Source organism: Ictidomys tridecemlineatus, chromosome 7 (assembly GCF_052094955.1).
Source record: "Ictidomys tridecemlineatus isolate mIctTri1 chromosome 7, mIctTri1.hap1, whole genome shotgun sequence".
Classification (NCBI taxonomy): domain Eukaryota; kingdom Metazoa; phylum Chordata; class Mammalia; order Rodentia; family Sciuridae; genus Ictidomys; species Ictidomys tridecemlineatus.
The window spans coordinates 145068756-145088266 of NC_135483.1; the positions used below are offsets into that span (position 1 = coordinate 145068756).

The window sequence follows — 19511 nt, forward strand, 5'->3', positions numbered from 1 at the left end:
GTGGCTCTCCTGGTGAGAAGTTCTGCTGGGGATGGGGTATGTGGCTCTGTGCCACTCCAAGAGGAAGATAGTCTTAGGCAGGCAGGTTTGGGGGCAGCCAGACCAGGAAATTTGGTTTGGTTTGATGGGCTGGTTTCAGCAGCAGGGAAAGAAAAGACCACAGGCAGGGCGGTCTTGTCTAACTTGAGCCAGCTTTCACACTCTGACCTGAATAAAGTCAGCAGTTGAAACCAGAGATTGCAGAAGAAAGGAAGTAGTCTATTGATAGCACTCTTATTTTTTTTTTTTTATACATTTGCTCCTAGCCTGTGTCTGTCATCTAAAAATACAAATAAGCAGCTATCATTCTGGTGAAGTTGAGAGTTCAACTCTAGGAATCAACGCCTACTAACTTTATGACAGTGGGCAAGTAGTTGGTTAAATCATATGAATTTACTGATATTTGACCTTTTCAATCTGCAAAAATAGCAATTCTACATGGTTCAGCCTGATAACCAGCTTTCTTCTCTTGGTTTCCTCCTGTATGAAATGTAGATAGATACCAATCTTAGGAGGACTAAGTGAGAGAAGATATAGAAGGTGGTCAGACAGTCCCTGGCACACAGTCCCTGCTCACTCATTGGCTATATGGACACCACCATCATTACTAGTGAAGAAGCATACAGGATCTTTAGACTTCATCAACTGAACCTAGGAGGGCCTAACTCTACTAGGATAGAAGACATGGACAAACCAACAAAATCTGGTTACCTTAGTAAACTTCATCCCAGGTGAAGAAAGAATAGGTTTATACCACAGGTTTTTCAGGTAGTTTGAAGAACTGAAATTTCATCCCTTTTCCCAGTTCAGACAATCAGTTGCAAAGCACAAGAAATGTCTTTTATCCTGCGATCTTGCTCTACTGTTGGGCCCCATCTTTATAGGAACCGCATCTTATACAACTTAACTGTATGCACATACAATGCATAAGCATTGTGAAGCTCACACAAATATGACAGGCTTGTCATTATCAGAGTACAAAAAAAGTTACAATAGATTTCTCTCAATAACTAACAGGAAGCAATAAAAAAGAGTGGAAACAAAAGACTTGCTGTAGTATTTTCATCTAAGTAAATAAAATTTATTAACTTAAGCAAAGGCTCTTGGGGTTTTTATAGCTCAAGGATTCTAGGAAATAACTCTCTTACATATAATGAGGAAGTGCATTTTTAGGTCTCTATATTTTTGTTCCCTATAACGTTCCTATGTTTAATCTTTTCCAGTTTATACCCTTGATGATAAAATAATCTGTTCAACAGGGGACACTATAGTCCTTAAATCAAATGATGGCTAGGGAGACTCTGCTGACTCCAAGGCCAGTTCTTCCAACTGTGTGGATCCCAGATGTCATGTCAGAAATTTAAAAGAGAAAAGAGCTTTGAACTTGGCTTGGCTTAAACTCTCCCTCTCAAGCTAACCTCTTTCAAATGTGAGAAAGTTCAGTTCTCAACTTGAATTAACAAAAGGTGTTTACAACAGAATGCCTGGCTGTTCCTAATAATGGCTTTGCTTTTTGAATTAATTCCTCACTGATGACAAAGAATGAGCTTTTGAACTTCTGGGTATGGCTAGGCAGGGCATTTTTACTTGGCTTGGCTCTTTACATGGTAGAAAAAGCTTGGTTGGGCACCTGGCATTTGTGGCCAATAATTATATTACAATTGTTACTGTGCATTACCGAAACTTCAGTTTTGACTAAAAGCCAACTGTACTCTTTAAAACAAACATCTTTTGAAAGCCTAGTGTGCTTTTAAATGATCTTAAAAATCCATTTTATAAGGTTTGGTACAAACTAGATTTTTTTAAAGTCAGTTTTTGTTGTTTTTAAACAAGGTTTTGCTTTAAGGAAGTATCTCTTTGCCTATAAATTGGTGTAAGTTCCTTCAGCTTTAATAAGCAGTGTGATCTCTCATCTGAGGCATTAATGCCTCCTTGTCTCTTGTCCCTTCATCAGTGTGGATGTCTTTCCACGCCAACATGCTTACTCCATTGACTTTCCCCAGAGCATGTGCTCACAACTGAGTAAGGGGAGGTGATAAACAGCTAAATAGCCAGAGAAACAAATCATTGTTTTCACATTTAGAGGACTAATTAGGGCTGGGATGTAGCTCAGTGGTAGAGCACTTTGTCTATCATGTGCATGGTGGCCCTGGGTTCAATTCCTAGCACTGCAAAAAAAAAAAAAAAAAAAGAAGGAGGAGAAAGAAGAGTCAGTTGTCCATGAACAGACTTTCATGGTTGTGGTTGTGTCTTCAGGTCCCAATTCTTAACTGAAAACTTGATCACCAAGGTGGTAGGATCAAGCCATGAAGGATGGAGCCATAGGGGTTTAGGTTTGTGCACGGAGCTGGGCATTTAAAGATGCATCCAGCAGAAGAAGCCTAATCTGTTAGTTTCCAAATGGAATAACTCTCATCGGTGCTTCTCTTCACTGTTAGATTCAGAACAATGACACAGATATTTGCCTCACAAGGAGGACCTGGTGAAGTTACATGTGATACACATGTGACTGAGAAATGTTTTTTTTCCTGGTATTCCCCTGCCCCTCCTCCCTGCCTCCATACCTTGGACAGCAGGCCCTTGTTGCATTGCCTCAAGGTGGGGGAATGATATATTAGGATAAAAAGCAAAACAAGAATAACACAACTTTTGTGAGTTGTATGTTATGTTAAAAAACCTCTCTGAGGTCTAGACAGGATTTGAAGTACAGCCAAAGTATTCTGGGGGAAAAAGGTGTGAGGAGAGTAGTGTTTTCCTGAAAGATTAGAAACACTTCCCTCTGCTAATGGGAGGAAAGATGGATGAAAAGCCAGAGGATAAAAGCATGAGTAGGTCCTTCCCTACTACCTCACTTTAAGAGGAGGTAGCAAGCCTAGGGAGAAAAATGGCTGTGTGCTGATGGCCTACAGAATTTCCAAACACCTGGAGTGGGCCCCAAGGTAGCAGGGAGCTGTTGAACATTACTGTGAACTGAAAAGAGGCACAGACTTAACACTGTCAGTAAAGAAGGACTAGAAAAAACCATAGACATCTTGGTTGGTGCCTCCTCCAAAATCAGACTTGAAACATACATTAGGTTGATTGACAAAGGAATAAGTAAATATTTCTTGCATACTTGAGTTTGTACACTGAAATCTTTGCATCTGGTTTGAACTTCTGGGGATGGCCTCATGGTGTAGTGGAAAGATTACTAATTGAGAATGATAGAAGCAAATTTCTGTCACATAGAGGGTGACTTTGGACAAGTCATGAAACTACCCTGAGTCTCAAGATCCTCACCCATAAAATGTGGATAATAAAACCTCTCCTGACAACTCAGTTGTGTAGTGAGGAAAGGGATGTCACAGAGTACTGTTTGAGGCAGCAAGGCAGCCTACATAATAGTACCAAATGCCAAACATAATTAGAAGAAAAATACTAGTTAATTCCAACCTGTAGGAACTTGTAGCAAAGGCTGATCAGATATTTTTCAGTTTCATTTACTCTTCCTGGCATACAAAAAGGACATTTTCCAGCCTTTGTTGCAAAGTTAGGATAGAGCCATATTATTGGATTCTGGCTGACAGGATATAGCAGAAGTAATAATGGGTGGTGCTTGCAGACTTAGCCACAGATCCTGCTGTGAGGTCTTATATATACACTCTATTCTTCCCCTGTGTCAGTGTTGAAGATGTTGGCCTTTTAAGATCAATGGGGCTTGAATTCCCAGGTCACCATTTGGAGGTGTCACCCGGGAAAGCTCCCAGTTTACACTAGATTGTGATGCATGAGAAACTTTCATCATGTCAAGTCCATAATATTTTGAGGGCTTTGTGTTGATGTAGCCTATCTACCCTATCCTAACACCATACTATAATAAATAATAATTATAGAACATATTGCTGTAATAGAAGTTATACGTATTATGTATGTATGCATATACATATAGATGAGATGTCTCAAAGCATGAAGGAATGGCTCAGTCAATATCTTTCCTTCCATATTACAAAGAACATAAAAGTTCTCCTCTTGGGCAAAGATGTCATAAGCACAAGTCACGATGACATTCAAGTCTGACTGACTTGCACAGCGGAAGCACATTCACCTAAAAAGCTGGAGGAATCTCTCACCTGGAGTTGATACCTGCGTGGGTACTCTGCACTACTTCATCTCAGCTGCTGAGCCTTTTTCTTGCCTGATCTAGTTGGCCACTTGTACTAGTCCCTCTTCATCTCAAACTCTCTGTGGGCCCCGGCATTCTAATAGGGAGAACTCAGGGGATGCTCTGGACCTAGGTAATAAGGAAAGTCTGTTCTGTAGGGAGCACACAGCTGTTACAAAACATCTCAAAGCAGTAGGTTTTGCCTGTTTGCTTATTGCTACACACATTCCCCAAATGGTTTCAGCATACATACACATTTGCTACTCAAACCACCAGAGCAGTTGGAACCATTGACTGTACCCAGAGACTGAAACCTCACTGCAACCCTGGAAGCTGCACATGCAGACAGAAACTACACTCTCTTTGTGCAGACCTGGTTAGAGACACAGGCCTGGGGCTTCAAATTACCTTTACTACAAGCCTGGTCATCACCTCTCCCTGGATAAGGCTTTATTCTAACACAGCCAGTGGGTAGGATCCCTAGGGAGAACCAGGCACTTCATTCCTCCATTAACAAAGACTCCCCTCTTTGGGACCAGTTAGCTGACTTTTGACTCGTGGCAGAGAATCTTGCTCAATGGTCATGCAGACTTGGGCCACTGGTCACAGAGGATGAATGAAGAGCCACGAATACAACAGGAAATCTGACATCATAACTGAATGAAATCTCAAAACTCCCATCCTGCTGAACTCTGGTAAGTGTTGTTGTTACATAACCTTCAGATAAATGTCACTACTCTTCAGGAAAAGAAGGCATTAGTACACTTCCTATAAGTATTTTCATTATTGTGATGAAAATTGGTAACCTTAAGTACAAAGATACTTTAGCTGTATTTATTTGTTTGACAGTGCTGGGGCCTCATGCATGCTACTTCCACTTGACTGCATCCCCAGCCCTACTTTAGTTGTTTTTAACTGTTGCTTTCTAATATAAAGTTGGTTTTTTTAATCATGAAATTATTTTGTGCTGATTATAGTAAATTTTAAAGTACAAAAAGGTATGTACAGTTTTTGCATAACACTAATCAGCTTTTGCCTTGTGATGTAGTTAACCATGTATGTCTTTCTCCCCTTCATATGTTCTTGACGGAAGAAATGATAGCAATATCTTTAGTTTTGTATAGCTCATAACACCCACCACAAACATTAAATGTTTGTGAATGAATGTCATGACCTTCCATCCTCCAGGTCTGCTCAACAGAAATAACCACTAGTTCCAGCTTCTTGTATATATCTTCTTGTATATATGAATATTTATATATATAAATATCCATAGAGATATATACAAGATAAATACAACATATTTATATATATATATATATAACAAATATGTTGTAGGTGACAAACAACTGTGTATGCAAGTGCATATGTGATCCATTTCTTTCTAAAAATATTAATATAGCATGCCATATATATTAGTTTGCAATAGTTTTTTCAAATACTTTTTTTTCTTGCAGATGGACACAATACCTTTATTTTATTGATTTTTATGTGGTGCTGAGAATCAAACCCAGTACCTCACACCTGCAAGGCAAGCACTCTACCACTGAACTACAACACCAGAGGGCAATAGTTCCCCCTGCACCCCCCACCCTGGGGTGCCAGGGATCTAACCCAGAACCTTATGCATGCTAGGCAAGCAAGTACTTTATCACTAACCTATACACCTCCAGCCCTATTTTGCTATCTGAAAACACACACACACACACACACACACACACACACACACTTTTACAATTTTTTTTTTTCTTTTTGCAGTTCTGGGGATCAAACCAAGGCCTCTATATCCTAGGCACTTTACCACTAAGCTAAATTTCCAGCTCCTGCAATCTGCTTTTTTCACTTAGGAATATATCTTGATGATATACATTAATACATATAGATATGATTGCTCTTTTTTGTGTGTCTCACCCCAGTGCAGTGATACAGTATAAATCATTTAACCAATTTGTGTGTGTGTGTGTGTGTGTGTGTGTGTGTGTGTAAAGACTCCTCTGGGCTGTGCCGGCATGGGACTTCTCTCCAACATCCTTCCCAAGAATTCATCCACTTCTGAATCAGAGATCCAGATCACAGGTGGTGGACTGCTCCCTGAGAACTTCCAAGACCAAGGACCCTGGCTGACAAGTTGGTACGCTTGATTCTTAAGAAGGAACTGAGAGGGCTGGGGTTGTAGCTCTGTGTTAGAGTGTTTGCCTCATATGTGGAAGGGACTGGGTTTGATCCTCAGCAGCACATAAAAATAAAAAATAAAGGTATTGTGTCCATCTACAACTAATAAAATATATATATAAAAAGAAGGAATTGAAAGTCTTCTGCAACAATTGACATTCTAGATAGCCAAACAGATGGGCTTATGTCTTTTCTCTGCTCCTGGTAGATTCACAGTTTATTTTTTAATTTTTTTTAAACTTTTTTAGTTGTAGATGGAAACAATACCTTTATTTTATTTCTTTATTTTTTATGTGGTGCCAGAGGGCAGGGTGATTGAACCCAGTGCCTCACGCATGCTAGGGCAAGCGCTCTACCACTAAGCCACAACCCCAGCCCATAGATTCACAGTTTTAACCCATTCTGCATACTTAAAATATTTTTTCTTCCTTTCCATTTTTTTTTTTTTTGCAGTGGTAGGGATGGAACCCAGACCTCATTCATACTAGACAAGTGCTCTACCACTGAGCCTCACCCCAGCCAAGTCCCCAGCCTTTAAAATTTTTTTTTAACTTCAAGTTTGGGAGATTGAATTAATTATACTCCTTATTCCAAAGTACGCCTCCTCTTTAGTCTCTTCAAGGCCCCTCTCTTATTTTATCTATTATCTATCTACCTATCTATCTATTTATCTATTTATCTATCTATCTAGTATTTGTCCCTCCTTCCAAATTACTTCCTTTTTACCAGAAGCAACCATTCTTCTCTATTTAATTGAATGTGTATCTTTTTTTTTTCAGTGGAGGGTGGTACTGGGTTTTGAATCCAGGGGTGCTCTACCAATGAGCAGTATCCATAACCCCCCCTTTTTTTAATCTGTACACAGATTTTTAAAAATTACTTGAATCTAATAGTAATTGGTCATAAAATATGTAATTATCATTTTTTAAATTTTAAATTTATTCTAATTTGTTACACATGACAGCGGAATGCATTTCAATTCATAGTACACATATAGAGCACAATTTTTCATGTCTCTGGTTGTACACAAAGTAGAGTCACACCATCTCATTCCACCATCTTTTCATCCCCCATGCCCCTCACTTCCCCTTCCACCCCTTTGCCCAATCAAAATTCCTTCATTCCTCCCATGCTTCTCCCCACTCCATCCCCATTATGGATCAGCATCCACATATCAGAGAAAACATTTAGCCTTTGGGTTTGGGGGATTGGATTATTTCACCTAGCATGATATTCTCCAACTCCATCCATTTACCTGCAAATTCCATGATTTTATTCTCTTTTAATGCTGAATAATATTCCATTGTGTATGTATACCACAGTTTCTTTATCAACTCATCATTGAAGGGCATCTATATTGATTCCACTATTTAGGTATTGTGAATTGTGCTGCTATAAATACTGATGTGTCTGAATCACTGTAGTATGCTGTTTTTAAGTCCTTTGGCATAAACTGAGGAATGGGATAGTTGGGTCAAATGGTGGTTCCATTCCAGGTTTTCCAAGGAATCTTCATACTGCTTTCCAAATTGGTTGTACCAATTTGCAGTCCCACCAGCAATGTATGAATGTGCCTTTTCCCCCACATCCTCACCAACACTTATTGTTGTTTGTATCCTTAATAGCTGCCATTCTTACTGGAGTGAGATGAAATCTTACAGTAATTTTGATTTGCATTTCTCTAATTGCTAGAGATGTTGAACATTTTTTCATACATTTGTTGATTGATTGTATATCATGTCTATTCAGTTCCTTGGCCCATTTGCTTTTTTTTTTTTTTGGTGTTTAGTTTTTGAGATTTTTATGTATACTAGACATTAGTGCTCCATCTGTTGTACATGTGGTAAAAACTTGCCCCCATTCTATAGGCTCTCTCTTCACCTCACTGATTGTTTCTTTTTCTGAGAAGAAGCTTTTTAGTTTGAATCCATCCCATTTATTGACTCTTGATTTTATTTCTTGCACTATAGGAGTCTTATTAAGGAAGTCAGGGCTTAATCTGACATGATGAAGATTTGGGCCTACTTTTTCTTCCATTAGGCACAGGGTTTCTGGCTTAATTCCTAGGTCCTTGATCCACTTTGAATTGAGTTTTGTGCTGGTGACAGATAGGGGTTTAATTTCATTTTGCTGCATATGGTTTCCAGTTTTCCCAGCACCATTTGTTGAAGAGACTATCTTTTCTCCAATATATGTTTTTGATGCCTTTATCTAGTATGAGATAACTCTATTTATGTGGGTTTGTCTCTGTGTCCTCTATTCTGTACCATTGGTCTACAAGTCTGTTTTGGTGCCAGTATCATGCTGTTTTTGTTACTATTGCTCTGTAGTAGAGTTTGAGGTCTGATATAGTGATGCCACCTACTTTACTCTTCTTGCCAAGGATTGCTTTGGTATTTTGGGTCTCTTATTTTTCCAGATGAATTTCATGATTTCTTTTTCTATTTCTCTGAGGAATGTCATTGAAATTTTGATTGGAATTGTATTAAATCTGTATAGTGCTTTTGGTAGTATGGTCATTTTGACAGTATTAATTCTGTCTATCCAAGAACAAGGGAGATCTTTCTATCTTCTAAGGTCTTCTTTCTTTCTTTTTTCTTTAGTGTTCTGTAATTTTCATTGTAGAGGTCTTTTTCACCTCTTTGAATCCCAAGTATTTTATTTTATTTTGAGGTTATTGTAATTGGGGTAGTTTTCCTAGTTTCTCTTTCAGAGGATTTGTTACTGATATACAGAAATGCCTTTGATTTATGGGTGTTGATTTTGTATCCTGCTACTTTGCTGAATTAACGTATTAGAAGTTTTCTGGTGAGATTTTTTTGGATCCTCTAGGTATAGAATCATGGCTTCAGCAAATATCCATATCCCTTTAATTTGTTTCATCTGTCTAATTGTTCTGGCTAGAGTTTCAAGAACTATATTTAATAGAAGTAGTGAAAGAAGGCATCCCTGTCTTGTTCCAGTTTTTAGAGGAAATTCTTTCAATTTTTCTCCATTTAGAATGATGTTGGCTTTGGGCTTAGCATAGAAAACTTACAATGTTGAGGTATGTTCCTGTTATCCTGAGTTTTTATAGTGTTTTGAACATGAAGAGGTGCTGTATTTTGTCAAATGCCTTTTCTGCACCAATTGAGATGATCATATAATTTTTATCTTTAAGTCTATTGATGTGATGAATTACATTTATTGAAATCAGTATGTTGAACCAACCTTACATCCCTGGAATGAACCCCACTTGATTGTGGTAAACTATCTTTTTGATATGTTTTTGTATTTGATTTGTCAGAATTTTATTGAGAATTTTTGCATCTATGTTCATTTGAGATATTGGTCTAAAGTTTTCTTTATGTGTCTGTGCCTGGTTTTGGAATCACAGTGATATTGCCTCATAGAATGAGTTTCGAAGTTTTTCCTCTTTTTCTATTTCATGAAATAATTTGAGGAGTATGGTATTAGTTCTTCTTTGAAGGTCTTGTAGAGTTGTGTATTCATCTGGTCCTGGGCCTTTTCTTGGTTGATAGGCTTCTGATGGAGTCTTCTATTTCATTGCTTGAAATTGATCTGTTTAACTTGTGTATATAATTCTGATTCAGTTTGGGCAAATCATAGGACTCTAGAAATTTGTCAATGCCTTTGATATTTTCTATTTATTGGAGTACAAATTTTCAAAATAATTTCTAATTATTTATATGTGATATTTCCTTTTTTATCACAGATGTTAGTAATTTGAGTTTTCTTTCTCTTTCTCTTTATGAGCATGGCTAAGGATTTATCAATTTTATTTATTTGTTCAAAGACTAATTTTTGGTTTTTATCAATTTTTTCAGTTGTTTCTTTTGTTTCAATTTCATCGATTTCAGCTCTAGTTTTAATAATCTCCACGGGCTGGGGATGTGGCTTAAGCGGTAGCGTGCTCGCCTGGCATGCGTGTGGCCCGGGTTCGATCCTCAGCACCACATACCAACAAAGGTGTTGTGTCCACTGAGAACTAGCAGTCAGCCTCCAGAGTTCAGACTTCTAACTACTACTGCATGAGACACTATTTTGGTTTATTAGACAGGAAGCTCCTGGATGGTAATAACCCTGATTCCTAATGCCATCCATTATACTTTAAAGAAGTTTTTGTTTGTAGGTTTTATGGCACTGGGAACTGAACCCAGGTGCTTTTTATCATGGAATTACATACCCAGCATCCCTTCTTTTTATTTTGAGAGTCTTGCTCTGTTGCCAAGGCAGGCCTTCAACTTGTGATCCTGCTGCCTCAGTCTCCCCAGTTGTTGGGATTATAGGTATGCGCCACCACACCCAGGTCACTTTAAAGTTCTGAGAAAAGGGAGAGAGTTCATTAAAAATTCTTTTTTTCTCCTTACTGAGTAAATTGGTGTCTTTTATATGGTATTTGATACAAATACTATAGCTCCATTGCCCCAGCACTCTCCATCTCTTTTTGCCCTCATACTCTCAGCCTATGGAAAAGGGTATGTTCTAACGAAGGGCAAAGGGGACTCCCTCTTCCTAGTCTAAGAAATCTCAGGAGTTCTCTAGGGCAGTGTAGACTTCTTGAGTAATACTCAAGTGGCATCCCTCTTCAGCTAGCAAGTACTCTACTTTTGTAACCTTAGCTTGTTCCAGTGAATGAACTTCTTGAAATAAACACAGAGGAACAGGACTTTTTATTATCTCCAGATGGGATTGTACAGGCTTGGAAGCTGTTGAAATATTTCTGCTCTGCCTGGATCAAACTTCTGTTATCTTCCCAAAGGGAACTAAATTTCTTTCATTGAGAAATAGTAAATTTTGTGTTAACTAATTTAAACCAACTTAGATTAAATTCCACCAATAGACCCTCCAAAATCCAGATTTTTATGATGTGCTTTTTATTTAATTTTGTATCCTCCCCACCTGATCCACCTTTCCCTCCCCCTAGTATTGGGGATTGGACTCAGGGGTATTCTACCACTAAGCTATATCCCCAACCCTTTTCATTTTATTTTGAGACAGAGTCTTTCTAAATTGTTGAGGCTAGCCTTGAACTTGTGATCCTCTTCTTCAGGCTCCTGAGTTGCTGGAATTATAGGCGTATGCCATCACATTTCTCTCCCTTTTAAAATCAGATTTTAGGCTGCATTGGCATGTGTGAGAACATATACACACAATTGTGAAATTGTTTTTGAATCATAAATCGAGGTTTAGTTGTTGTTTTTTAACATAAGGATTAACCTGAAAGTGGAAATACCATTAGTGGCAGTCAGTTGAGCAACTTCCACACAAAAGGAGTCCAATAAACATCTAATGGGGCTGGGGATGTGGCTCAAGCGGTAGCGCGCTCGCCTGGCATGCGTGCGACCCGGGTTCGAACCTCAGCACCACATACCAACAAAGATGTTGTGTCCGCCGAGAACTAGAAAATAAATATTAAAAATTCTCTCTCTCTCTCTCCTCTCACTCTCTCTTAAAAAAATCTAATGAATGAACACCATAAATACTTATAATTTGGGGCCATAACAATATAAAATATAATTGAAAAATGATGGTGCCACCTATTGGTGATGATATAAAATGTAACCTTATCACAGACATGTCATTTCATGTTTTACAATCATTTGTTACTTATTCTCACAGAGATTCTAAGAGTAACTGAGGAGCTACAAGGAAGGCTTGAATCATGTGCATATGAGGGAGGCACCAATGTTTCAACTGGGTTGCTCTCTATTGGGTGCCTATTAAGCACTCAGCGCATTGGAGGATGCCAGAGAATTGAAGACATATCTCCTGCCTTCAAGGATCATCTTATCTACTTGGAAAGAGACCTACCTACTAAGAACTGTCAACCAATACAACAAAATAATTAACAGCCTGACATTAAAATATATGATGTTCATTCCATGTGTATGGGTATATTTTATATACAGTATTATATGAAAATCATACTTTCTGAACCTACAGGACAGGAATAAGATTGTTTTGCACACAATTTACCTCAGGCCTACTATACCACAGCACCTGGCACTTAGTAGGAAATTGATAAATACTATTGAATAACTGAATAAGTCAGCTATCATAGTAAAATATATGTGGCTTATAGAATACTTTAAATCAAGACTGGCAAAATAGATCAGAAAATATGTATAATCATAGGAAATCCTATAGAGAAAGTGAGTCTTGAGTTAGGTTCTGGAAAATTCCTTAAGGGACTTATAACCTGATAGATTGAAACCATGAGTGCAGAGAGATCTCTTGTACCCTTGGATTGGTTTGAATTTGAGATTTTTGTGGTTTGCTGTGCTAACCCTCGCTTTTCCCTCACACATGGACTGGATTTTTGCTTGAAGTCCAAAGCAAAAGAAGAGAAGAAGACAGATGGTGGGTAGTTGCAAGAATGTATACATTAATTCTACTTGAGGAAATTTTATGGGTGGGAATAATTCCTGAAGAAAGCAAGCAGCTTGTTTTCCTTCCTCCTGCCCTCCAACCCAATTGTGTGCTCCAAAGTATTCCTAAAATATTTGGCAATAAGTACTACAAATCTTAAAAATGATTGTGTTTTGATTTAGTAATTTTCCTCTAAAAGTATGTTGAGGAAATAACCAGAAATGTGAACAGAAACTTTTGAAACAAAGAAAATATCACTATTCAGCATAAAAGCAGTTAAATTTTTTTAAGTTTAATTAAATAAGTTTTGATACACATATAAGCCAATTCTTACATAATATTTAAAAATATGCCACAAAATTGTGTATGTATAGGTATCCCTGAATAGAATTATAATTGTTTTAATTTTACTTATTGTATAAAATTTATGTCTTTGAGGGGTTGGGATTATAGCTTAGTGGTAGGGTTCTTGCAGGCATATGCCAGGTTTCATTTCCAGCACTGAAAAAAAAAAGTTTTTGAAATTTAGTGCATGTTCTGACTAACATTCCTCTGGTTGTGCTCTGTTTTCGATGTCTTTAATTAGTCCTTGATTAGACTATGTTGCAACTTCATAGAGAAAAGGTTAATATATAGAAAATTGATAATAATACAAATGCTTCCTGTCCATAGCTATGATTTCTGTTTCTGTGATGCCAACACAAATTAATTTTGTCTAGTAGATAATATAAATCTTCATAAATCAAATTCCCATTGATTTTAGCATATTAGTGATTCCCTCATTAATTAATGTCTTAAATAAAAAATTTGATGTATTTATTTTATATTTCTCTGTAGTAATAATTTTGCCTTATTTTGAGAATCATTCTTTAATACTAAGTATTTCTTATATTCTAGGAAATACCTATTGTTTTCTACAATAAATATGTTACTAATTTTAGTAAACTTTTTAAGTATAACATGCATGCAGAAAAGTATAGAAGTTTAAAGATTAATGCATTTCCACAAAATTAACATACCATGTATCTAAGACCCAAATCAAGGAATAGAACCTAAACCAAAGTGCTTTTGTGGCTCTTTCCTTGTCACTCTAACCACCTTCCTTTATTAAACACTATCCTGCCTTGCAGCATCATGGATTCATAGTGTGTTCTCTTTTGTGTCTGGCTATCATGGCTATCATTAATGTATATGGTTACATAAAATTCTGTTCTTTCATTCCCTTTGCTTTGTAGTGTTCCATTATCTGAGTAGATCACATAATGTCTATTCTAATGCTGATAGACATTCAGATTTTTTCTGGTTTGGGGGCTATTGTTAGCTGATAAGCAAGGCAGGCACTTTTACACTTATAGAGGAGAAAACTGCCACTTCTTTAAAAGACTGTTAATGACCCTTCAAAGTTGTTTTTGTTGCAGCAAAAACTCTTTGGAAAAACTTAGGAAGAACCAGCCAAGGTCACTCAGTTACACTGACTCACTCTTTTAGGCAACCTATATTAAACTTGGCTCAGTCTATACTAAGCTAAGCATACTCAGAAACATTCCTGTCCAGTAATTTTTCCTTCTTAAACATGTGCTGTAGGACCTTGAACTGAGCATGCCCAGAACTGTTGTCCCCCACCACATGTACTTTCCTATATGAATATGTATAGATTCCCCAAACAAAATCCTCATGCTTCCTTTGTTTGAGGAGAGCACTGCTTTCAGATAACCCCAGTGCTTTTCTTACTTGATGCAGGCAATAAACTATCTCCACTCTCTTACCTCCTGGTGTGCTTTTTGGCTTTGCACTCATCAAAAGCAAACCTATCACATTTGGTTACACTATTATGAATAATGCACCTATGAACACTTTGTACATTTTGTATCATTTTTGCTGACTCTACTATATGTTCATTTAGACTATGAAAGATAAACCTGAAATTTAAAAAATCAATTTCCTTTTTCTCTCTATGCAACATTCCATCAATATAAAATCCTTTCAATTAACAAGTTTTAAAATTTATATTCCAGACAATGAATCCTCATTCACACATTATTGTGAATTTCTATGATCTGATAATGAGATTAACAGAAGTTTCCACCATAAGGAAATGTAGGGTAAGGAAGGGGAAGTAGATTTGGATTTGGTAGAAGGCAGTTAAGTGTCAGGCTTTAGGGGTAGGATGTAGGAGAAGCAGCAGGAAGTGTAGATTACAGACTTTTCCATTCATTGAAGTCTTGGCTACATCTCTGAAAAGAATCATTATAATGATTGTTAACATGATTGATTGCTTTAAAAATAGTTTAGAGTTGGCAAAGCGCTTTTCTATCCATGATTGCATTTGATCTGACTCTCACGAAGAGATTGGTATTTTCATAACTGTCCTTATTTTCAATGCTTAACACATAAAATTGGACATCACAGTTAGACTGGTGGATTAGGACTCCAATTCTTCCCCACTGAGGCCAGGTTCCATAATCTAAGTACATCTAGTTCATTCTTTCCAGATCATTTTGGTAACTCTCCAGTTAATACTTATCTTGGAAGTAGTGAAAGGGAAGGAATAAAGAGGCAGAAGGAGCATAAATTATGCCCTCAATTACCTCTTTTATCATTAAAAATATTGTAAACTCTAAGAGACATGTCAAAATTCTATAATATTTGATTAAAGACCAAAAAAGTGGTGTAGAATGGCAGTATTTATACTTTGGCTTTCTGCAAGTGAAGAAGACAGTGGGATAGAGTGGACTAGGTGAGGGTGGTGTGGAGATTCAGGATAGATCCAACCCAGCAGGCTTGGTAGGGGTAGGGCTGGCACTGGAATTGTCAAGCACAATCCAAGCTGGAAGGAAATTTTAGTGTACCTAAGAGTTTTGGATAAAATGGTGCAATGGACAGAAGAAAGTTCTAGAGAAGATGTGTTGAGTTTGAGAATGTGAATGTGAAATCAGGGAAGGAGGTTGCTGTGGTGGCTTAGCAGCAAGTTTCAAATCTTGGAGGTGATAAAGAAAGAGACCTAGGGAGGGGTGTTGTGAGGCACCTCAGTGAATCTGAAATATTTTCAGAGTTTTTATCTGGACCTGTGCTTTGGAATATTGTACAAATATTCCAAAGTTTGAGATCTTCTAAATTGTTTTTTCAGGGCCTACTACAAAAGTCTTAGCAGTCCTAAGGGTGACAGATGAGAGGGGAAGTGGTTATGGTCTTCTATGGATGGTCAGGCAGAATGGAATTCACTTGGGAACCCCTGACAGGTACTCTCTTGTGTACTTTGCTTCAGTGCTCTGAGAAAGGATTAAGGCTGATCCATGCCAACTCTGCCAATGGACTCACTCCAGCTAGGCAAGCTTATTGTCTTTGACAGCTTCCAAGTGTGTGTTTTCTTAGAGATGAATTTCTTGAAAAAAAAAAAAAGCTATTCTTGTTGCCAAGGTATTAATTTAACAAGTTGCAAAATGCTAAAGGGGAACATGAAGATGTTTTTAGGCTTCAAACTGGGCAAGTGGCAACTATTTGACACTACTCCTACACTAAAAGGACTAACAACTATGCTATGGATACGTTATGTTTTATCCTTTCTTTCTTTTTTTTGTGGGGAGTGGGATGGGGGAGGAGGTGCTGGGGATTGAACCCAGGGGCGCTTGACCACTGAGCCACATCCCCAGCCCTATTTTGTATTTTATTTAGAGACAGGGCCTCACCAAGTGCTAAGCGCCTCACCATTGCTGAGGCTGGCTTTGAATTTATGACCTCTTGCCTCAGTCTACCAAGCCACTAGGATTATAGGCATGTGACTCTGTGCCTGGGTTTTTTCTTTCTTAATACTGTTTTAAATCCTTTCTTACACATTAGAACCATAACATACTCCTTATATATGCCCAAAGGGAACCTCTCATTTAATTTGCAGAATAAACAGTATTATTTCCACTCTAAATATATAAAATTAAAAGAACATATGAGATTAAACGTATTAAAACTGGGTCCCTTGCTTATAACTATGCATCTATCCAAGTGTCAATCTTCCACAGAGAACATACAGTCTTGCCCTTTTACTTAATACTGATTGGGACTATTAATCTCACAACCTGGTCAGGCTCCCAGATTGGACAGATTTCTGCAGGGCTTGGTCCCCCTACAAGTGGGAAAGACTTAGCTGCTTCTTACCCCTTGTCTTCAAAAAGATCCAGAGGATCTGTTTTACCCACAGGCTTCTGAGAGAAATGACTGATCGTCTTTCAGGAATTCAGAGTTGTTGTTTGGGGGCAGCCCAACCCTGATTGCTCAATTTTGTAGGCAGAGTCACATATTAATCATCCATATGTGAGTTCTTCTTCTATACCATCTAAAGTTTCTTGGATAGTTTTTTAATTTATATGATAAAAGTGTAGCCTATTTAACGTTTCTAATTCATGAAGCATTTATACAAGAAAAAAGAGAAAAACAATTGAGGGGCTAGTGACAAATACTATTTGGCACAGAGTGAGATTGAGTTTTGTATCTGGGTGAATAGTTGGTGCAAAATTGTGATGCTGTGGTGTTTTGTCACTAAAAAGTGCTCCATTTGGGACGGCAGAAGGAAACTGAGATTTGCTGGGTGCACACAGGCCAGAGGAAGGTAAACTGAGAGCTGCAGCTACTGTTTCAACATGTTGTCTTTTTACTTCTCCCTTTAATGCAGTTTGAACCCGACTAATCAAAAAATCTGAAATCTGAAATGCTCCAAAATCTAAATTCTGGATTTCAGATTTTTGATTTAGGGATGTTCAACTGGTGAAGTTTGTACAAATATTCCAAAGTCTAAAAAATTGTGAAATCTGAAATACTTGTGGTCTCAAGCATTTAGATAAGGGATACTCAATATAGAGTTTTCTTGTAACAAAACGAACACTTCCTCATTATCCAAATAGAAAATTGATGACACAGAGAGAGTAAAAAACACCTCAATACTACCAAGGATTATTAATTTCTGCACTGGTTTTCCATCTCCTTGGGACTTAATTTCTAAAGTAAGAGGAGAATATAGGATGGGGATGTATTTTGGTGGTAGAGCTATGGTCTAAGATGTGCAAGGCCCTAGGTTCAAAAGAGGGCACTAAGAATCACCCTCTAAAATACCTCAAATCACTTAGTGTCAAAATAGAATGTTGTTTTGTGTGTTAAGCAATAAAGAAAAATTGTAATTATAAGCCATTTTATTTAATTATTAACAAACATTTACAACAAACAAAAAAGATTCTGTTAAGACTAGAGTCACACTCAGCATGAGCAGATATTTGAAATATGAAAAGCACATGGGGCCAGAAATGGATCATATTTACATCATTCCTTTCAGATTTATTTTTGGCTAAGTTCATGTTAATTTAAGGAGAGGTAAAACAGGACTCATCATACCACTCAAATGTCCTCTTTTGCTCTCCTGTTCTTTTTCTTTTTTCTCTTCTTTTTCTCTTTCCCTTATTCTTTCTCATTTGCCTTTTATCCTGTCCACGTTAACTTGAATCCTACTTAAGCTAAATGCAAAATAGTGTACTGCTACTCTATTCCTACTTTTGTATCTAGCCTTCAATACCTTTTTCCTCCACACTGGAGATTAAACCCAGGTGCACTTTTAACACTGAGATGCAGCCCCAGCCCATTTTAATTTTTAAAATTAAATTTTAATTTATATTTTAATTTAAATGTCTCACTAATAACTTTTAAAGTTTGAAAAATACATAGTCTGAATGAGAACATTCAAATACAGTAGTTGTCCCTTAACTGTGATTTTACTTCCTGAGGTTCCAGTTATCCATGGTCAAATGAGTTCTAAAAATATTAAATGGAAAGTTTCAAAAATAAAGAATTCACAAGTTTTTAGTAACTTTAGTATAGTATTATTATAATTGTTCTACTTTATAGTTATGTTGTTAATCTCTTACTGTGCCTAATTTATAAATTATCATAGTAGTTAATAATTTAATTTAAAAAGTTAATAATTTAAAAAATAATTTTAAAAAGGCACTAAATTTGTATATGCATGTGTATATAGGAATGAACATAGTATACAGTGTTTGGTACTATCTGAGGTTTGGGGCATTTACTAAGGGTCTTGGGACATATCTTCTGCTGATAAGGGGGGAATATTATAGCATAAAAATCTAAAATAAAAAGTAAAAATCTTTTTTCCCCATTCTTACTCCTCAGCATTCTTCCCACATCCAGAGATGAAGTCAAGACCCAGAGATAGGGTGGGGTGAACTTAGGGGAATTTCTTTTTGCACTTTTATAATTATATTCTTTGTGACTGTTTATATGTGTGTTTTAAATCATTTTAGAGGGATTTGGAGAGTAAACAGGGATTTTTCCTTTCTTTCTTTCTTTTTTTTTTTTTTTTTTGTGGTGCTGGCGATTGAACCCAGGGCCTTATGCATGTGAGGCATTCTACCAATTGAGCTACATCCCCAGCCCTTAAAGGGGGATTTAAAAGTATGAATTGAATTTATCATCTTGAGCCCAAAGCCCTTTAAGAGCTTTTAGAAGAGCATGCATACACATGCACACATATTTACTTTACTAAAAGGGAATCATTGAGCACATATTGATTGACCATCTGTTTGTCTTTAATACATTTTAGATATCCTATCACATTAATAAACATTTACATATATATTAAATACATACATACAATGATATGATATTTTATCATATCATTTATATTATATATATTTTATATATATTTTATATATACATTTTATATCATATCATATATTATATTATATATCACTGTATGTATGTATTTAATTAAGCTCTTATTTTTCAACAC

At 36.9% G+C, this 19511-nt stretch overlaps 1 protein-coding gene across 10 annotated transcripts in view; it reads left to right on the forward strand.

The window, feature by feature from the left end:
- The window catches only part of LOC144365575 (uncharacterized), a 32807-nt gene extending 18951 nt beyond the window's left edge, over positions 1 to 13856 (forward strand). For 5 of the 10 annotated variants that reach the window (XR_013424174.1, XR_013424175.1, XR_013424176.1 and 2 more), the window contains 2 exons: positions 4720 to 6311; positions 11975 to 13856. Coding sequence is in view for 1 of the 10 variants with exons in the window: in XM_078017649.1 (XP_077873775.1) it covers positions 11975 to 11993 (19 nt within the window). In the remaining 9 variants the exon portion in view is untranslated. The remainder of the gene's footprint in view (positions 1 to 4719; positions 6312 to 11974) is intronic. The other 5 variants (XR_013424171.1, XR_013424170.1, XR_013424172.1 and 2 more) reach the window with 5 other exon arrangements.
- The last annotated feature ends 5655 nt before the right edge of the window (positions 13857 to 19511 follow it).